The 20,942-nt window shown below is 42.5% G+C and overlaps 1 protein-coding gene across 5 annotated transcripts in view; it reads left to right on the top strand.

The window, feature by feature from the left end:
• Positions 1 to 20,942, top strand: part of ZNF236 (zinc finger protein 236) — a 160,793-nt gene that overhangs the window by 114,030 nt on the left and 25,821 nt on the right. For 4 of the 5 annotated variants that reach the window (XR_013408317.1, XM_028837782.2, XM_077975131.1 and 1 more), the window contains 2 exons: positions 3,960 to 4,147; positions 13,539 to 13,670. Coding sequence is in view for 3 of the 5 variants with exons in the window: in XM_028837782.2 (XP_028693615.2) it covers positions 3,960 to 4,147; positions 13,539 to 13,670 (320 nt within the window). In the remaining 2 variants the exon portion in view is untranslated. Of the gene's footprint in view, positions 1 to 2,863; positions 2,946 to 3,959; positions 4,148 to 13,538; positions 13,671 to 20,942 lie in introns of all 5 variants that reach the window. The other variant, XR_013408318.1, reaches the window with a different exon arrangement.

Genomic DNA, 20,942 nt, shown 5'->3' with positions numbered 1-20,942 from the left:
TTTGCTGATTTGCATTTTTAAAATTATTATTCTTTTAGACCTTTTTTTTAAAGAGCCAGCTGAGGCCGGGCATGGTGGCTCAAGCCTGTAATCCCAGCACTTTGGGAAGCCGAGGTGGGCGGATCACCTGAGGTCAGGAGTTTGAGACCAGCATGGCTATCATGGTGAAACCCCGTCTCCACTAAAAATATAACAAATTAGCTGGGCGTGGTGGTGGGTGCCTGTAATCCCAGCTACTCAGGAGGCTGAGGCAGGAGAATTGCCTGAACCTGGGAGGTGGAGGTTGCAGTGAGCTGAGATTGCTCTACTCCAGCCTGGGCGACAAGAGCGAAACTCCGTCTCAAGAAGAAAAAAAAAAGCCAGCTGAGAAAATAAATATCTTTCTCTCTCACGCTCTCTCTCAGGCTACTTTAGCTTATATCCCTCTTGCTAAATTAAAAAAAAAAAAAAAAAAAAAAAAAGCTTTTCAAGGGATTGGGTGACATTAAAAGATGAATGCATAATTAAAGAATATTTGTGTACTAATGTAATATCAGCTATTCTTAAATATAGGGTTTGTTTTATGTGATCAAGTAAGTTGTCTTATGTTCTTGAATACCTTTAGCATCTTTGAATAATCCTGGGTATAGGAAGCAATTCTTCATATATTGACCTACTCAATCCTTAATATTAAGCAGATGTTTTTAGAGTGGCTTACACATCCCATTGGTCCTAGTTATAATTATGTAGTGGATCTCACCTCTGTAATAGTAGTTAGGAGATTGCCTCTTAGTGAGCAATATTTATCTAGAGTCATAGTCAGTTTCAGATCTAGCTTGAGGCCACACCACTAACAACTGAAATTAAAATGACATTATTTTGAAATTAAACATGGCTCTTCTAAAGTAAACACTCAATTAAAAACCTCTAATGCCCATACCAAACTTGCGTTGAGCATAATGAATATGTATGTGGCTATTATTATGTTTGATTCTCTATGCAAGCAAGGTTTAGTTAAGACTCATCAGCCTCTAGGTTAACTGTGGCTGTTTCATCTTAATCGAAGGCATTGAAAGAAGTGTATCACCACTTAGGGATTTGTGAATAAATCCAAGTGAGACAATTACTCACAATTTCACATGCAGGATAAAAGCACATGCTTTTGTTCAGATTTGTGATGGAGGAGTTGAAGACTATTTCAGAGTTTCATCCCAGCAACATCCATTCCCAAATCTGACACAAAGAGTTTTTCTTAAAACATGTTCCCGTAGAATGTAAGTACTGCCTCAGAAGCAGATCGTAGTCTTGATAGAGGCTTGAGAAATTTAGCACAACTTTTTAAAGAATTCATCTCAAATGAGTATGATCTTTTTGTTCTTACCTTCACCCACTTTTAAATTTAAGATAATTTTGATGAATAAATTGAGTTCTACTTTCAATGAAAGCAAAGACCAGTATTTGTTTTCTATTTATTTGTAAAGTTATTCTAGCCTTAGTTTCTTCTAGATTTAAGTATAATCACTTATTTTAATTTTAAATAGTTCAACAATTTAACATTTTCTATTTGCCAGTGTGTATTAAAACTGAAGAGGACATTCTTATCCTCACAAGTTGTCCCTGTGAGTGACCTGGATGCTTGGGAATGAGGGGCTACCCCAGTGCTTCTCTCCTGTTCTGTCGCCCCCACCTTCTCTCTTCTCACATTTAAGTTAATTGCAAGAAAAAACTGATATCATCTCTTTTAAACTATTTTTAGAACCTTATAAAATTATGTTTTCTTAGAAGCTATGAGGCAATATCCCAAGAGATTTAAGATAATGTTGGGTGTGATGAGTGTATGGTTTATTAATCTTTTAAACTTATTTTTGAGTCAGAATCATAAAGTCAGACTTGCATTGCTCTATACATGCTGGAGGAACAGTGGTTTCAGAAAAATAAGTGAAGAATAAAAGTAAGAGTCTACAATCTTCACTTCAGCGTGAGATCTTCATTTTCATGCTAAGAGTATTTAATTTGAATATAAAATTGTAGCTTTTAACAAATAGATAGTTAAGAGCTATTTGTAGCTTGTAATTTAACTGCATGCTTAAGAACATTTCAACTTTTTTCTGCTCTAGTCACGTGTTCTTTTCAATCATATTGAGGACAGTTGTACTGGAACTGGTATCATCCTGTTTGTGGAAAATCCGTTGAATTAGGACATTATTAAAGGTTCACTGTTTGAGTTGAAATATGAACATTGGCACTGTCTGAAGTTGTTTATTGTTTTCATTGAACTTTGTGTCAGGTTTCACTTTAATCAAACACAAGCCTTCTGGATCTTTTTGCATTTTTCATGCTGCACAGTCCCAGAATCTCTGATACCTTAATAATCACTAGAAAGTCAGGATTAGTTGACTGGTGGGAGTGGGGAGAAGATCTTTGATTCCTTTATTTCAGCAGTTGGGATGAAGTTTGCATTTTTGCTGTGTGCTGCCTTCGCCTTGGCTCTATATGTGATCCTGGGCGAGATTCACAGGCACGTGCCTCTCTTCCCTGTCCTCCCTCTGTGCAAGCTCATTGGCAGCTGCCACCTGCCCCCCCGCCCCAGCCTCTCCACAGTTTTGACCACTCATGTTAAAAACGTACCCGCAGGCTAGTGTGCAGTAAGGGTGTGTGGAGGGAATTTTAGAAGGACAGCTATTAGGTCGGCTGCTGTACTGGTCACTGGAACGCTTAGCACATGCAGACATCCTCCACAAGGCCACACTCCTCGGGCTCCCGCCAGCACTCTGTGTGGACGCTGGAGCAGGCGGGAGGGTCTGACCTAGCTATCTGTGGAGCCCCGGCGGCTGCTTCAGCGCTCGAGCCTCCCAGCCTGCTAATGGTTCTACTGCTTTTGAAGGTTCCAGGTCTGTGCAGCACAGTGTGGGACCCCAGGAGTGTGGATCTGTGGAGGCATTGTATTTGGAGAACTCCAGCGACAAGTAAGTAACCTAGTTTTCCTGTTGGCCCCTGACTCCTAGGAGAGCGCTGGACTGATGTGACCCAAGTCACAGCAAAGTACTGACAGGAGCGTGTTTGTTTTGTTTTGAAACCTGGTTAGGAAATAGCTTTTTCTCCTTTGGTTGTCATCCGGCATCCTTAGCGCCTGGCACAGTGGCAGGCACAAGTGGATGAGGAATACATATTTTAGATGAATGGATGGCTCGACTGTCAGATAAAGTGAGTGTGCGTATGTGTGCCCTTGTGTTTATCCTTTCAGCGTTGTGTTCACTGGTGCCCACTACAGGACTTTGATAATCCCATACTGACCCCGTCTCATCTGTCAGCAAGGTGCATGAGTGTCTGTTTTGTAAAAGAAAAGACCTTTCTTTGCCAGGTACCTTCTTTTCTCTTAGCATCGGCTACAAGGGGGGATATTTCAGTTTTGTTGTCTTTTCCGAAGAAAATTAAGATGTCATGTAGGATAAATGAATATTTAAAGGATTTCATGAAGTTTATTTTGACCTCCTGTCTTTTTAAGAGTCAGTAAGGGTGATGAAAGTGAGAAAATGAGCAGAGATGGTCAAATTTATCCTGTAAGCTTTGGAACTAGTAATTCGTCAGTGGATCATACTTGGTTCCTTTCTTCAACTGGTCTCTTTAGTTGTGGATGGGGACAGTGCCCTGGAAATTGTTGTCTGAGTTTTCATTCTACAGTAGTAGCTGTGACTGGAACTGTGGGGTCACATTTTCACTCTTTGTTTACTGGTTTTTCTCTGTGTGTGTTATAATTAAGAAGCACAGTATATTCATGCGTAAAGATGTTTAAAAACTAAGAAAAGCTTTATCCTAAAATTAGAATTGAAGACCCTGTGATTTCTTTGGTGCAGCTTGGAGACCTCAGGCAGCATGAATGCTGCTTCCTGCATGCAGGTGGGAGCATCGCTTTCCCTGTGCCCTTACACCTGGACTTGTCTGGCCTTCCCATTGACCTACTTACTTCGCCTCTTTTGTAGAACTTAACACTACAAGCGGAAGCCTTCCTTCAACAACACCGATGTCTCCATCGGCCATCTCGACTCAGAACCTGGTCATGTCCTCGTCGGGTGTGGGAGGTGACGCTAGTGTCACGCTGACGCTGGCCGATACTCAGGGTATGCTGTCTGGAGGCCTGGACACTGTCACACTCAACATCACCTCTCAGGCAAGTGCTCCTCAGAGAGGGATGCAAAGGTCCTTTCAAAAAGTGGTCTTTGAAAACATTATTCATTGACTCCTTCCTAAATATATATTCTGAGCATTTTTTTTTCAAAATCGAAGTAGCTTTTTTTCTGATTAAAAAATAATACAGTAAATGTAAAAAGGGGAAAAAAGAAAATTCAGATAATATGGAAGAATGTAAAAAAATAAGGTAAAACATAAAACCCAAAGCTTTAATCCCACCACCAAATGGAACCACAGTTAACATTTTATTGTATATATCCTTCTACACCTTTATATGAATGTTTAAGGTACATATTTATAACTTTCTGCAGAAATAAGTTTGTGTACACATCATGTAGATGAAGTTTATTGATGGGCGTTATGTTGTATTCATGGTTTCAATAAATAGCATGGAAATTTTCATGCCCTTAGTCACTGAGATTCTTACATGAATTCCTACCAGTAGAAGTGCTGTGCCAAAGGGGTGTACATTTTTACATGATTCCTTGAGCTAAGATGCTGAAAAACCTTTCAGAGTTTAATTAGGAAAATCATAATGATACATTATGATTCGTTATAATGAAGATGAATTGTAACAAAGCTATGCCCGCATTTTGATAGTTGAAGACTAATTATAATAAGGCTGTATCAGAATTTTCATAGTTGACTATAAAAAATGTATTCTTAGTTGATGTAAATTGTGATTTCTATGTGTCTGTTCCTGGCTGTAATAGAAGCAAAATACACAGCAGAATTAGAAAGCTGAGGCTGGACACAGGTGGCTCGTGCCTGTAATCCCAGCACTTTGGGAGGCTGAGGTGGGAGGATTCCTTGAGCCCAGGAGTTTGAGAGCAGTCATGACAACATGGCAAAACTCTTGTCTCTACAAAAAATAAAAAATTGGGCCAGGCACGGCAGTGCACACCCGTAGTACTGGGTACTCCGGAGGCTGAGGTGGGAGGATTGGGTGAGCCTGGAAGGTTGATGCTGCAGTGAGCCGTGATTGCACCACTGCACTCCAGCCTGGACGACAGAGTGAGACCTTCTCTCTCTCAAAACAAAAGCTGAGGCTGTTTTCACCAAAACACATTCCTTGATTGTTCTGTCTCTGCTTTTTAGGCTCACCGTACAAGAAAAACAGATTTTGGCATCTAGAGCAGGATTGGTCCTAATACTATCACAGCCACTTGCTGAAGAAATGACCTCTCTAAGCTCTAGTCCCTTTCATTAGTGAAATAGCAGCATTTCCTCTGCATCGCTTCAGTGTTCAGTCAGTCTCCCTGGGTTGTGGGATACTCACATGTCGTTGGCAAATAGGCTTCTCCTAGGGCTCCTCACCGAGGACCCCTGCACAGCCACTATCCTCTTCTGAGGTGACCCAGGCACACCGCACGCCAGGGTTCCTGCTCGCTGGACACAGGGGCTCCCCTCTGGGTGACCTGCCTGTAGTCAAGCAGCCCTGCCTACGTCCTGCCCCCAGGGATCTGTCGGGCAACCCCGACAGCCACATGCGGTGCTGGGAAGCAGAGCGTGCATCTCACTCAGAGGCATTCCTCCTGAGCTGTGCGGAGAGCATGACTGCTTATGGAGTTTAACACCCTTTCTTCACCTGCTCTTATGCACCATCAACTCCTGCTTGTCACATAATTAACCTTCTAAATATTAGCAATTCGTATCATGTTTTAAAATTGTGGTTGGAACAAAAATAGTCAACTGGCTGGGTGTGGTGGCTCACACCTGTAATCCTAGCACTTTGGCAAGCCGAGGTGGGCTTGAGGTTAGGAGTTTGAGATCAGCCTGGCCAACATGGGGAAACTCCGTCTATACTAAAAATACAAAAATTAGCTGGGCATGGTGGCGGGCGCCTGTGATTTCAGCTACTTGGGAGACTGAGGCAAGAGAATCACTTGAACCCGGGAGGTAGAGATTGCTGTGAGCCGAGATCGCACCTCTGCACTCCAGCCTGGGCAACAGAGTGAGACTCCATCTCAAAAACAAAAACAAATAAACAAAAAAGTACCCATCCTAAGATGTAAATTACTGGGGTGTGCTTTCCTAGATGCAGGAAGCATGATGATTATGATGGACCAGCCATGTCTCCTCCTTTCCTACCTGTGATCTTGGTTACTGTATCTCAGGGCCTAGTGAAGCCCCCTGAGGTCTGGGGCAGGCAGTGGGCGGGGGGAGGCTGGATGGGAGAGCACTTTTACTTATTTACCATTCAAGGAACACGCTTCAAATCCAGGTACAGGAGTCTGTACACTAACTCGGAGTCCATTTGTCTTTCCCACCTTTTTATTTGCTGCTAAGATGTTTTTATATTTAAATGATGATGACTGTAAATATGACCTTACACTTCCTGTTGTCTTGCAAAGCCTTAAGGGCGTAACGTGCATTGGACTACCCTAGCATTGCATTTGGGAACACGGTGACTGTCCTGTTACATGTGTGAGTCAGCTCCCAGGGTCCCTGGTGTGTTTCTTCTGTTAGCTGGCAAACTTAGACTTATGCTGATTTAATACTCTGAAAACTTGCAAAAACCAGATGAAACCTTTCTTAGCTTTATGAATGGTATTTTTCTAAACATAATGAATCCTTGTAGCAACAAATCCTTGTAGACTTTTAACTATAGTAATTAAAGACATAGTAAAGAAGTAAAAATTATTTAAAATATAAATTTTAATTAGTTAGATGCCTTTGAATAACTTTTGGAGGGTGGGGATTGAGTTTGCTGAGAAAAACCCAGAAAGGCGTTTATTTCAATAATTATGAGAGTGTATTTTCTGTATGTTAAGTTTTATCACTTTGAGAATTATCCACTACAGTTGAAGTGAAAGTTCAGTAAGTAGTTCTCAGTATTTTCCAGGTTGTATTTTTAAAGTCTGCAGATATTTGCCAGGATGTCCCATGCCTTTTTTGTAGAACAGTCGGCCCCCAACTCCCAGGCTGTGGACTGGTACCTGTCCATGGTCTGTTAGCATCTGGCCGCACAGCCGGGGTGCGTGTGGGCCGGCGAGCATTACCGCCTGAGCTCCACCTCCCAGATGAGCTGGGGCATTACATTCTCAGAGGAGCATGAGTCCTGTTGTGAACTGCACATGTGAGGGATCTAGGTTGTGTGATCCTTATGAGAATCTAGCTAATGCCTGATGAGGAACAGTTTCATCCTGAAACCATCTCCCAACACCCCTACCTCAAATCCGTGGAAGACTTTTCTTCACGAAACCAGCCCGCCTGGTTCCAAAAAGGGTAGGGACTGCTGGTGTAGTGCACGTGGGTCACCCGGGAGCCTTGTGAGCGGGCAGGTGGTTCTCCAAGGATGTTCTTCAAGAAGGGCTGTAGAGTGAAGCCTTGGTGGCAGTGATGACCCTGGGATGTGCTGTGGCCCGTTTCTGGGCCTGCTGTCCTCACCAGCAGGCAACCCAGGCTCCCTGGCTCCATACCAGTCCCCTGGTGGGGTCACTGTCTCATTTAGGATGCTGCTTTTGGGACAGAAGCCCCGTGGGTCCCCAGCGCCTCAGGACAGACTCCATCAGCTGCCCCTCTGGCTCCTGCCTAGCCCCTGCCACGTCACGTGGACTTGGGCTTTGCCTGCTGAGCTGCCAGAAGTACCTCGTTTGCCACGCCCTCTCCCTCCCACCCACTGTGCAGGTGGCTCCTGTGCCTGGCGTCCAGGGTGTGCCTGCAGCCACACGCCCTGCCGTTAGTGCTTCCCTGCCACCCCCCTCAGCCCTTCCACTCTGGCCTGAGGACATGGGAGCAGGAGGCTTTGTGAGCAGCAGGAGCCGGGTGGGTGCTCTGGAACCTGTGTCTAGCCAGATACATTAGTGTTTCTATTAAGCTTTGGTGGGTTAAGTTCATTTTGTATATTCTTTTCTGTACTTCATATGCAAAATTTGTAAACCAAATTGATTAATTAGCATACATTGTCCAATAAGTAATTTTAAAATATCCAGTAGAAATTGTGTAGCTTTATTTGAATCTTTTTTCTGTTAGCTGGCAAACTTAGACTTATGCTGATTTAATACTCTGAAAACTTGCAAAAACCAGATGAAACCTTTCTTAGCTTTATGAATGGTATTTTTCTAAACATAATGAATCCTTGTAGCAACAAAACCACCTTTTTATTGTCAAGATATTAATGAACCTATAAGAAAATGTCTGTAAATACGTAAATTATTATGATTGTTTATGATAATAAAAATTTGACTTGAAAATTAGAAGGTGGTCCAGAGAAATTAACCAGTGTGTAATGATGATTGTTCATTTAAGAGTTATTCACTAGGGGATAAATGTCAAATGATTTAATATTAATTCCTTAAAATGACACATGCTTCTTGAATTTAATGAGGAAACGGACTAATAGCACAAGGAAGAGATCCAATGTGAAGAAATCAAATTGTTTAGCATTATACCGCCCTGAACACTGCACTCTGTGCATGGAAAAATAAGAATCTCCCTAAAGGAACTGAAGGAAACAGTAATATAAACGTAGAAATTACTGTACATATTTAAAAGATAGGAAAGTCACATAAACTTATTATGTATTATTTTTTATTTCTTTATAAAATCCATGAAAGAAAATGTTCCTAAAAACAAAGAAAGGTGGTCTTAGTTTACTTAAATAGTATTCTTAATTAATGGGCAAATGTGGCTGGGCGCAGTGGCTCACGCCTGTAATCCCAGGACTTTGGGAGGCCGAGGCGGGCGGATCATGAGGTCAGGAGATCGAGACCATCCTGGCTGACACAATGAAACCCCGTCTCTACTAAAAATACAAAAAATTAGCCGGGCAAGGTGGCAGGTGCCTGTGGTCCCAGCTACTCGGGGAGCTGAGGCAGAAGAATAGCATGAACCCAGGAGGTGGAGGTTGCAGTGAGCTGAGATCGCGCCACTGCACTCCAACCTGGGCGACAGAGTGAGACTCTGTCTCAAAAAAAATAAAAAATAAAAAAAAATAAAAGGGCAAATTTGAGTCCATAATACTAAAAAGTTTGGAATGTATATGTTTTTGTAAGTACATAATTAATCCTAATTTAAAACTTGGAAAGGGCCCAATTTTGGAAGAATATTGGAGTAAATGATAATTTTAATTCAGAGAAAGTTAGCTAATTTTGAAATATAATTTTGATGTATTTGTTCCAAACTCTAGACTCTTCAGGGGGGAGGAGGAGCAGGCCGCTGGTAGTTGTGTGTCCTGCTTGGCCACTGGAGTCTGACAGTTCTATCAGGAGGTGTAAACATGCATGCGGAAAATCTATTCAAGAAAGCAAAATGATTTTTAGTTCTTATTCTGAATACAAGAAGTAGTTTACCTATTCATGAGGGGAATTCTCTTGTATACTAATTCTTGTCATTTAAAAAAAAACATCTCTTATTATTACAGATAATTGGCCAGGTGCAAAACATTTAAAACTTTGTTTTTAGAGATATGAATGTGGCTTTTTAAGTCTAAATTTGACTGTGGGGTGACCCAGAAATTGGCAAATCTTATTACAGACTCCTGATGGGAAAAGAGGCCGATTCTGAAGTAACAAGTTAGTTGTAGGTTTAACACCAAGAGTCATCTGGCCCATGCTATTTAAAGCTTTCTTAATTTTGTGCCTTTCTTAGCCTTCATCCTTTACAAGTCATTCATATTTACTCTTGTAAATATCTTCACATTTTTATTGAGGCACAATGTTTTGTTTTAAGTTTATTAAGAGTTGTGTATAGGCCAGTAAAATGAACTGCTAAGAAAAATATTTCTAATGAAATTATAGTACATGCGAGCAGGAAATGAGGTTGATTTATGGGTACTTGGTAATAGTATAGTGAAGTGTGTTATTGCATGGAATGCCTTTCATCAATATCCAGCCCTTTCTCATGTTTTACAGCATTTCTCAGATTTAGTCGAACATTGACTTCCCTGGGTCCCAGCAGGCTCAAGTTAATTCAGTAGTCATGGGTGGGGCTGGCATCTGTGCTGTTCATCACCCACCCTCCCTGTGACTCTGACGCAGCTGCCCCAGCTGCCAGGGCCAACAGCTGTTGCCCCGTTCCTCTCTGCTGGGACTCAGTGCTTGCTGTTACATTCTCATGTTGCAAAGTTCGTGTGCTCCAGGGGAAGGCAAATTCCTGTAATCTTTACCTCAGTGTAAACCAAATATAGCAAAGAAACCAACTGCAAATAATAATACAAACCAAAAGTAAATAACCTTTATATTGTTTTAGCCGATTTGTGTATCACTTCCGTAAGTATAGCTAATTGTTGAGTATAGATTTTATTGGACACTGATTTTTAAATCAGGAAATTTGCATTAAGAATACTTAAGGTTGGCTGGGTGTGGTGGCTCACGCCTGTAATCGCAGGCCGAGGCTGGTGAATCACCTGAGGTCAGGAGTTTGAGACCAGCTTGGCCAACATGGTGAAACCCCGTCTCTACTAAAAATACAACAAATTAGCTGGGCGTGGTGGCATGTGCCTGTAATCCCAGCTACTCAGGAGGCTGAGACAGGAGAATCGCTTGAACTCGGGAGGTGGAGGCTGCAGTGAGCCAAGATCGTGCCATTGCACTCTAGCCTGGGTAATAAAGCACCACTCTGTCTCAAAAAAAAAAAAAAAAAAGAATACTTAAGGTTTGCAATTGAAACACAAATGATAAGCTAGTAAATTACATAGATTTCAAGTTTTTTTAATTAAAATTTTTGAGATAATTGTAGACACACGGGCAATTTTTAAAAAATAGTACAGAGAGATTCCATATATACTTATCCAGTTTCACCCAATAGGAGCATGTTGCAGAACTGTCGTATAATATCACAAACAATTATTATCAATGACAAGCCAAGATACAGAATATTTCCATCACCTCAAGGACCCCTCATGTTGCTTTTTATAATGACTTCAAGACCCTCTTAACCCTGACATCTGCCACTCTGTTCTTTATTTCTGTAATTTTGCTATTTCAAAACAACAAGAAGTTGTAATTTTTCCCTTGATATACCTATATAAGCTAAGATATAGCTTGTATAGGTATATCTATAAAAGCTAAGACTCTCAAATATCTTACCTTTAGTTTGGGAATATATGAATTTATTGAGCCAGTTGGTTCTTGTGTGCATCAGAATTTCTGACCAGCAGTGTTTTTGGTCTTTGATTAATAAAATAAATGTGAATTAATAAGTCCAGGTTGATTAATACAATTTGTCAAATTGGGTAGTCTGATAAGGGTGGTGGCAGCAGCTGGCAACAGACATGTCACAAAAAAGTGTAGTATTCACTGGTATTTGAAAATAGCAATGTTCAATCAACTTCTCTATGTAGGGGGGTAGGGAACGTGAAGCTTTATTAGTATAGATAGGAACTTCGGGTGCAGTGGCTCACACCTATAATCCCAGCACTTTGGGAGGCTGAGGCAGGCAGATCACCTGAGGTCAGGAGTTCGAGACCAGCCTGGCCAACATAGTGAAACCCCATCTCTACTAAAAATACAAAAATTAGCCACACATGTGGCACATGCCTGTAATTCCAGCTACTCAGGAGGCTGAGGCACGAGAATCACTTAAACCCAGGAGGCAGAGATTGCAGTGAGCTGAGATCAAGCCACTGTACTCCAGCCTGGGTGACAGGACAATACTTTATCTCAAAAAAAAAAAAAAAAAGAAAAAGAACTTTTCAATTTAGATAATGTTTATGTAAAAAGTTAGGCTGATATATGGAGATACCTAAAATAGCCTCATTTTGCTTTTTTAAAAAGCTGCTTATGGGAAGTAAGGAACCCAAATCAAGTTAGAAGCTCTCTTTTTCTGGAATCCCTGATGATGACTTTGTATGTTTTTGACTTCTATTTTGCCACCTGCCGCTCTTTCCCTTAAGAAGTGAACCTGAAATTCTCTGATGAAGGAAGTTTTTAAAAATGCCAGCTCAGTCCTATTTTTCCTCTACTGTGTCTCATATGGTTCAGCCATGTCCCCACCCAGATCTCATCTTGAATTCCCACATGTTGTGGGAGGGACCTGGTGGGAGGTAATTGATTCATGGGGACAGGTCTTTCCCGTGCTGTTCTCATGATAGTGAATAAGTCTCATGAGATCTGATGGTTATATAAAGGGGAGTTTCCCTGCACAAGCTCTCCTCTCTTTGCTGCCATCCATGTAGGATGTGACTTGCTCCTCCATGCCTTCCACCATGATTGTGAGGCTTCTCCAGCCACATGGAACTGTCAGTCCAATTAAACCTCTTTCTTTTGTAAATTGCCCAGTCACAGGCATGTCTTTATCAGCAGCATGAAAACGGACTAATACGGCATCCCCTACTCAATTCTTAACTTTCCTTTTGGGACCTCAGCTTGCGTAGTTCCCTAAGACATTGAGAAACACCCCTCACCTTAAAGCACAGGAGCCAGCAACATCAGCCATGCTTCCTGTGATCAGCCATGGTTTTAACTGTGTGTGAAATATGTTTAGAATCAGTGCTGATTGCAGCAGTTCAAGTTGCATGCTGAATTGCTTCTATAAATTCAGCATTTGCAGTAGATATTCAGACCCTTTGAGCTGCAGCTTCCTCTCTGCTCTCGTGCCCCATACCACCCTACCTTTCTCATTCTCTCTTATTCTCTCAGATCCATTCTCGTAGCTAGAGGTGTGCTAGGCTGGTAAGAAGACTTACAGTCGTTTTCTATAGCATAGCAAAATTGTGTATGTGTTTCTAAGCAAAGAAGTGTGTTGTAAATATACACACATGTAGAGACTCTGAGATGTAATTTATATAAGTTCACCTCATTGTTTAAAGTATACAATTGAATGGTTTTCAGTGTATTTACAGAGTTGTGCAGCCATCACTGTGGTCCAATTTTAGAGCGTTTCCTCACCCCTTAAAGAAACCTGGAGCCATGAGCCATCACTCCATGTTCCCCTGACCCCCGGCCCACCCTTACCTCTGCCCCTGGCAACTGCCAGTCCACTTTCTGTCTCTGTAGATGCATCTGTTCTGGATATTTCATAGAAATGTGATCATCTGTGTTGTCTTTTGTGACTGGCTTCTTTCATTCCTTAGAGTATTTCTAAGGTTCCTCCATGCTGTAACATGTACCAGAACTTCCTACCTTTTTATTACTCAACAGTATTCCCTTATACCACATTTCATTTGTGCATTTATCAGTTGATGAGCATTTGGGCTGTTTCCATTTTTTGGTTATGGGTAATTCTCCTGTGGACATTTCTGTACAAGGCTTTGAGTGGACTCTGTTTTCACTTCTCTTGGGTTGCTGGGTTACGTGGTGACTCCACAGTTCACTTTTTGAGGAGCTACCAGCTTGTTTTCCAAGGTAGCTGCACCATAAAAGAGCTTTTAAATTATTACTTGTTTTGCTAATGTTACAACTTCTGAAATAGTACTAATCTTTTGCCAGGGTCAGCAGTTCCCAGCACTCCTCACGGATCCCTCTCTCTCGGGCCAGGGTGGAGCAGGCTCGCCGCAAGTCATACTAGTGAGCCACACGCCACAGTCAGCGTCTGCTGCTTGTGAAGAAGTAGCCTACCAGGTACAGGATATTCCTTCATCCACAGAGCTTTCGTCGCTTTTAAAAACATACAGATTCAGAAGGGATGGTGGTAGAGGGTCATGGGAGTGCTGTGTGGCCCGGGTGGCTGGGGCTGACTTCTGAGGTGTCCCCAGCTGAATCCTGAGTGGACATAGGCTCTGCGGGGGTGTGTGTTGAATGACAGGTACGACATCTCAGTCATTTTGTGATTTGTTTCTTAGGGAGTGAGGTTTTAGTACCACGAAATTAGATGTAGCCACCAGTCATATGTAAATCTAATTTTAAACTTACTAATATTGTATTTGCCTACTGATCAGACTTCGCATATCCAGCCACTTGCACTTAGTTCTTTCTGCAGATTTCCTAGTAACACCTTTGCTGGTTCTGTTAAGTGTCATATACATTTTCATATACGTGTGTGTGTGTGTGCATCTGTGTGCAAGATCTATTTGTCATTTGGCTAGTCTTTTTTCTTAAAAATACATGTTTTTGAGAGACAAAATATTTAGTAAGCAGTAGTCTAAATATAGAAGAGTCTGAAAACTCTTTGCTTAAAAGTTTCCAGGGTCAGAATTAAAGCACAGATGATGAATAATCTCTGAATTTAGGAAGCATTAAACATTTTTAGCAAATGAGTTTTCAAAATAATGACTTACCTGTTTTTCAGTAGGACAAGGGCTTTTTCACAAAGAGATGAGATATAACCAGCACTGGGGATGTCCTGGAGTTTGACCTGAGTAACCAGAGCTCGTCTCACTGAATTTCAGTTTGTATAACTTAACACATTTGTGTCTGGGGTCCCCAAGACTGCCCTCAGGTTTGACGATTCACTACAAGGTCTCACCGGATTCAGAGAAATCTGATCTGTTGGTGGTTGTGGTTTATACTTGTGGTTACAATGGAAAGGTGCAGATGAGAACCAGCAGAAGGAAAAGGCATGTGGGGTGGAGTCCAGAGAACCCAGGCACAAGCTTCCCAGTGTCCGCTCCAGTGAGGTCACACAGACACTGCTGATTCTCCCAGGAACGTTGTGTGACAGTGCCTGCCAACTGTTGCCAACTCGGGAAGCTCAGCTAAGCTCTGGTATCCAGAACTGTATTAGGGTCAGACATGTGGCCATGGAGTGCCCACGTGGCTGGGCTTAGCTATGCGGTCTCCAGGCCCCAGCCCCTCCAGATCAAACTGATGCAGTGGCCCAGGTCCCCAGATGAAACAAAAATCGGCCTTCACCATAAGTCACATCATCAGCACAAACTATGTGGCATTGCCCAAGGTCCTGGGTATGAAATACACTCTTACCTACTAATAGCAGGATGTTCCAGGGGCTTATCGGTGATGCTCGGGAGCTGATCAAGGGCACTGGGGAGTGTGCAGGGTTTGAGTACCTCAGGCCTGGTGAGGTAACTGTTGACCACACACATCCATTGAGACAGAAAACGCGTTGGCGGCTTGGTCATATTTTTAAGCTCTCTTTCTCATGGTGCTTTTGTAGTGAAACCTTATTCGTCTGGTATGTTTCAGAGAGTTCGTAAATCAGTTCCAAGGCACACCTTACCTAATTCCTGTATTTTGTGTGACTAGTAAATGAAACTACTTTGCTATTTTTTAACATTATGATTTTAGCATTTGGTTTAATATAGCTAGAAGAATAATTTTTTTTAGAGTAATCCTATGTTAAGATTAGTTTGAAATGTCCCAATTGAAGTGATATATTCCATTTTAACTTCCATTTGAGTAGTAGATGGTAATGAGAGAAACCAAATATTAATACTTGGTCTAGCGTGTAATTTTTTTCAAAATTTGACAGATTAATTAAATATAAAAATGAGGTGGATAACTAATCTGTATCAGTGAATACAGGCATACCTCAGAGATAACGTGCGTTCATTTCTAGACCACTGCAATAAAGCAATTATCACAACAAAGCAAGTCATACATTAACATTATGATTTAGTTTTCTGGTTTCCCAGGGCATATGATGTTTATACTATACTGTAATAATAGTGTTCAGCAGCATTATTTCTTTTTTTTTTCCTTTTTGTTTTTTTTTTTTTTTTTGAGACAGAGTCTCACTCTGTTGCCCAGGCTAGAGTGCAGTGGTGCAATCTCAGCTCACTGCAACCTCCGCCTCCTGGGTTCAAGTGATTCTCCTGCCTTAGCCTCCCAGATAGCTGGAATCACAGGCGTGCACCACCACACCTGGCTAAGTTTTGTATTTTTAATAGAGACGGGGTTTTGCCATGTTGCCAGGCTGGTCTCAAACTCCTGAGCTCAAGTGATCGCCCACCTTGGCCTCCCACAGTGCTGGGATTACAGGCGTGAGCCACTGTACCTGACCAGCATTAATATATTTTTTTAAAATGTACATACCTTAATTTAAAAATACCTTATTGCTAAAAATGCTAACAATCACCTGAGCCTTCAGCAAGTTGTAATCCTTTGCTGGTGGAGGGTCTTGCCTTGATGTTGATGGCTGCTGACTGATCAAGGTGGTGGTTGTTGAAGTTTAGGGTGGCTGTGGCAATTTCTTTCTTTTTTTTTTTTTTGAGACGGAGTCTCACTATGTCGCCCAGGCTGGAGTGCAGTGGCCGGATCTCCGCTCACTGCAAGCTCCGCCTCCCGGGTTTACGCCATTCTCCTGCCTCAGCCTCCCGAGTAGCTGGGACTACAGGCGCCTGCCACCTCTCCTGGCTAGTTTTTTGTATTTTTTAGCAGAGACGGGGTTTCACCGTGTTAGCCAGGATGGTCTCGGTCTCCTGACCTCGTGATCCGCCCGTCTCGGCCTCCCAAAGTGCTGGGATTACAGGCTTGAGCCACCGCGCCTGGCCGGCAATTTCTTAAAATAAGACAACAATGAAGTTTGCTGCGTCAGTTCTTCCTTTCATGAAAGATTTCCCCATAGCATGCGATGATGTTTGATAGCATTTTACCCAAAGCAGAACCTCTTTCAGAATTGGAGTCCATCTCTCAAAGCCCACTGCTGCTTTACCAAGTTTCTGTAATCTTTTAAATCTTTTGTTGCAATTTCAACAATGTTCACAGCATCATCACCAGGAGTGATGATGATTACAGGAGACTCCGTCTCAAGTAACTGCTTTATTTGCTCATCCATAAGAAGCAACTCCTTATCTGCTCAAGTTATAAATACCATGAGATCCTTATCTGCACAGTTGTAAATACCATGAGATCCTTATCTGCTGAGTTATATATACCATGAGATTGCAGCAATTCAGTCAGCTTCAGGCTCTACTTCTAATTCTCTTGCCCATTCATCCACATCTGTAGTTGCTTCTTCCGCTGAGGTCTTGAACCTCTCAAAGTCATCCATGAGGGCTGGAATCAGCTTCTTCCAAACTCCTGTTAATGTTGATATTTTGACTTCCTCCCATGAATCACAAATGTTCTTAATGGCGTATAGAGTGGTGAATCCTTTCCACAGGTTTTCACTTTACTTTGCCCAAATCCATCAGAGGAATCACTATCTGTGTCAGCTACAGCCTTATGAGATGTATTTCTTAGTAAGACTTGAAAGTGGAAATTCCTCCTTGATCCATGGGCTGCAGAGTGGATGTCATGTTAGCAGGCATGAAAGCAACATTCGTCCCTCTGTACAGCTCCATCACAGCTCTTGGGTGACCAGGTGCATTGCGTGACCAGAGCAGGAATATTTGGAAAGGAATCATTTTTTTCTGACCAGTAGGTCTCAGCAGTGGGCTTAAGATATTCAGTATATCATGCTGTAAACAGATGTACTGTCATTCAGGCTTTATTGTTTCATGTGTAGAGCACAGAAAGAATGGATTTAGCATCATTCTTAAGGGCCCTAAGAATTTTTGGAATGGTAAATGAGCATTGGCTTCAACTTCAAGTCACTAGCTGCACTAGCCCCTCATAAAAGAGTCAGCCTGTCCTTTGAAGCCAGACACTGACTTTTCTGTAGCTGTGAAAGTCCTAGAGGCATCTTCTTCCACTATAAAGCTGTTCTGTCTACTCTGAAAATCTGTTTAATGGAGTGACCTTCATCGATGCTCTTGGCTAGATGTTCTGGAGAACTTGCTGCAGCTTCTCCATCAGCACTTGCTGCTTCACCTTGCACTGCTGTGTTATGGAGGTGGCTTCTTTCCTTAGTTCTCATGGACCGACCTCTGCTAGTTTCCAAATTTTCTTCTGCAGCTTCCTCACCTCTTGGCCTTCATAACATGGAAGAGAGTTAGAGTCTTGCTCTGGATTAGGCTTTGGCTTAAGTGAAGGTTGTGGCTGTTTTGATCTGTCTAGGCCGTTAAAACTTTCTGCTTATCAGCAATAGTGCAGTTCCACTTTCTTATCATTCATGAGTTCACTGGATAACACTTTTAATTTTCTTTAAGAACCTTTCCTTCATTTCACAAGTTGGCTAATAGTTTGACATAAAGAGACTGAGCTTTCAGCCTCTCTCAGCTCTCTACATGCCTTCCTCATTAAGCTGAATCATTTCTAGCTTTTGAAGTGAGGGATGTGTGATTCTTCCTTTCACTTGAACACTTACAGGCCACTGTGGGGTCATGAATTGGCCTCATTTCAGTGTTGTTGTGTCTCAGAGAATAGGGAGCCCCAAGGAGAAGTGGGGTGGCCAGTTGGTGAAGCAGTCAGACACAAACGTTTATAGATTAAGTTTGCCATTTTATATGGGCAGGGTTTGTGGTGCCTCAACACAATTACAATAGTAACATCAAAGATCACTAATCACAGATCACTGTAACAGATACGCTGTAATGAAAGACTTTGAAATATTGCGAGAATTACCAAAATGTGACACAGAGACACGAAGTGAGCATGTGCCATTGGAAAAATGGCACCAGTAGACTTGCTCAAAGCAGCATCGCCACAAATTTTCAATTTGTGAAAATGACAGGATATCTATGGAGGGCAAAAAAAGCGAAGTTCAGTGAAAACAAGGTATGCCTATAATTAGCAAGAGAAATTCTCTTAGATGTTTTCTGTAAGTTTCCCTTGTTAGCTTGTAGCACTGTTTGCCAACATTAATTGGTTTTAATCACGGTCTAATTTCATCCTAATGCTCTCTTGACACAGATGGAATGCACATTGACGCTTCCAGGCTCTGACCTGGGCTCTGACCAGGGACTTCAGACACATGCCTGGGTCTACCTCTGGCCTGTGCTTCTGGGAGGAAGCTGGGACCACTTTAAGCACCCTGGGTTTATCTGAACCCACTACAGAGTGGCTGGGAGTGCTGGCTGCAGCCTCTGGTGATGTGGGTACATCCCTGCTCCCGTGCATTCTGGCCAGGAGCCCTCAGGCAATCCTACATCTGTGTGATGGCCTGTTTTTAAGACAGAGGTGGCCAGGCACAGTAGCTCACACCTGCAATCCCAGCACTTTGGGAGGCTGAGGCAGGAGGACTGCTTGAGCCCAGGAGTTGGAGACTGCAGTGAGCTATGATCACCACTGTACTCCAACCTAGTGACAGAGCAAGTTCGTGTTTTAAAACAAACACAAACAAAAACCCAAACCCCCAAACAGAGGTGTAGTTAGGACTACCTCATAGTGGTCAGAATTTGGGCATGTAACGTTTGCTGGCACAGAGCACAGGTCCTGGCCCAAAGCAAGTGCTCAGGTGAGGACACTGCTGGTGGCGCTGGAGCAGCTACTATGGCCTGGGGCTCACATCGCTCTCTGGTGAAGTCCCTAGAGCAACAACCTTTGCTTTTTAAAAATCTTTTTCTTCGTAGTTCATCTGAAGAGAAATCCATACTGATCTGACAAGATGTGTACTCACAATGTGAAAACGTCTTTCTCCTAAGAGAGCCATTGACAGACTGCCCCCTTTCTCAGCCTGTCTTTACAAAAGCGAATGAACTAATTTCTGCCTGACCCTTCCCATAAAGATCAAGAGACCTGACCTAACTTTGTTAGCAATTTCAAGCTATTAAATCAGAGGGGAGCTGCTGCAGCAAACTGCCTTTCTTCCTTCACTCACTGCTTAAGGGGCCGTGGCCTTCTTTTGAACTGGTTTTACAGGAGAAAAGAGCCGACACTTGCTGGCCAGGTGACTAAGGCCAGGCTCCCACTAGGCATGTGGTCTTATGTAGCCGAGCCCTTCCCACAGCCTGGGAGGTGTCTGAAGTGTCACGGCCCCGTTTTACTCACAAGGATTCTGAGATTTAAGGGTAGCTTTGAATAACTTAGTCACCCTGCCAATAGAGACAGAGCTGGCGTTTGAACCTAGATCTGTCTTACCTCACTCTTCATGTCTGAATAGAAGAATATCATTTTGAGCATTTACACCTGGATTTCCTGTGACTTGAGATCAGCTCGTCTCAGCTGGGAACTCTTTAGTAAGGGGCAGGTTTTTAGAGGGAGGTTTGGGGTCAGAAGGGTGATCATGTGCCCAGGTGTGTGTTGTGGGCAGCATTTCTCTGAAATATTGACCTTGTTTCAGTTCAGCAAACAAAATTAAGTTCCTGCCAGTGCCGGCTGCTGGACGCAGAGGATGTTGGATCTGCGCCAGGCCTTTCCGGGCGCATTAGGAGGTGGATGTGAGAGGCTGCCTTCCTTCCTCTTCTGCTTCCCAACAGCCACACTCCTCATGCTTGGGAGGGGTAGACATATACACTTCTACCCTCCCACCCCCACGCAGAATAACCTGCTGTGGGAAGCACATTATTTCTAGCTGTGGCCAAGTTTATGCCTCAGGCTTAAAAATCATCTCACACTCATTCTGTAACCAATTTCCCCTTCTCCTTTGGGCAAGTATGATTTTAGCAAAATTCTATTAATATAATTCAGTCTGTAGGTTTTTATATATATGTAGTTATGGAATTCAGCAGAACATTGGAGATTTGTTTCACAGTAGTAGCAATGATTCAGAAGCTTTGTTCCTGATGCGATTATGCTGAAAAATATTTTGCAGAAATAGTTTTTAAAGTTTAGTGTGTTCGTTTGTCTTTCCTTGAATGATGTGGACCGGATATTGAATTCTCACATCTCATGAGTAAAATGTTTGGTTCAGAAACAATTTTCTGTGTGTGTTCATTGCCACGACTCCTGGTAGATGCTTCGTAACATTGATGGAGGACATTAGGCCGCTCCATAACTGCAGGTTTTTGTTTGAGTTGATGTTCGTCAGCATGCATTTATCTGCGTTACACAACCAGCCTTTAGTATCATTTATTCCTGTGCTTTTCAGACTTGACTCACATGGAATATATTGTATGCAGTGACCTCAACACGCGTGTGTTTCTGTCGTTTTACTTTACACTCACAGATATTCAC

The sequence above is a fragment of the Macaca mulatta genome, chromosome 18, assembly GCF_049350105.2.
Source record: "Macaca mulatta isolate MMU2019108-1 chromosome 18, T2T-MMU8v2.0, whole genome shotgun sequence".
In the NCBI taxonomy this organism is placed as follows: Eukaryota; Metazoa; Chordata; class Mammalia; order Primates; family Cercopithecidae; genus Macaca; species Macaca mulatta.
The sequence above is the reverse complement of the archived record's forward strand: the minus strand, read 5'-3'. Positions and strand labels throughout refer to the sequence as shown.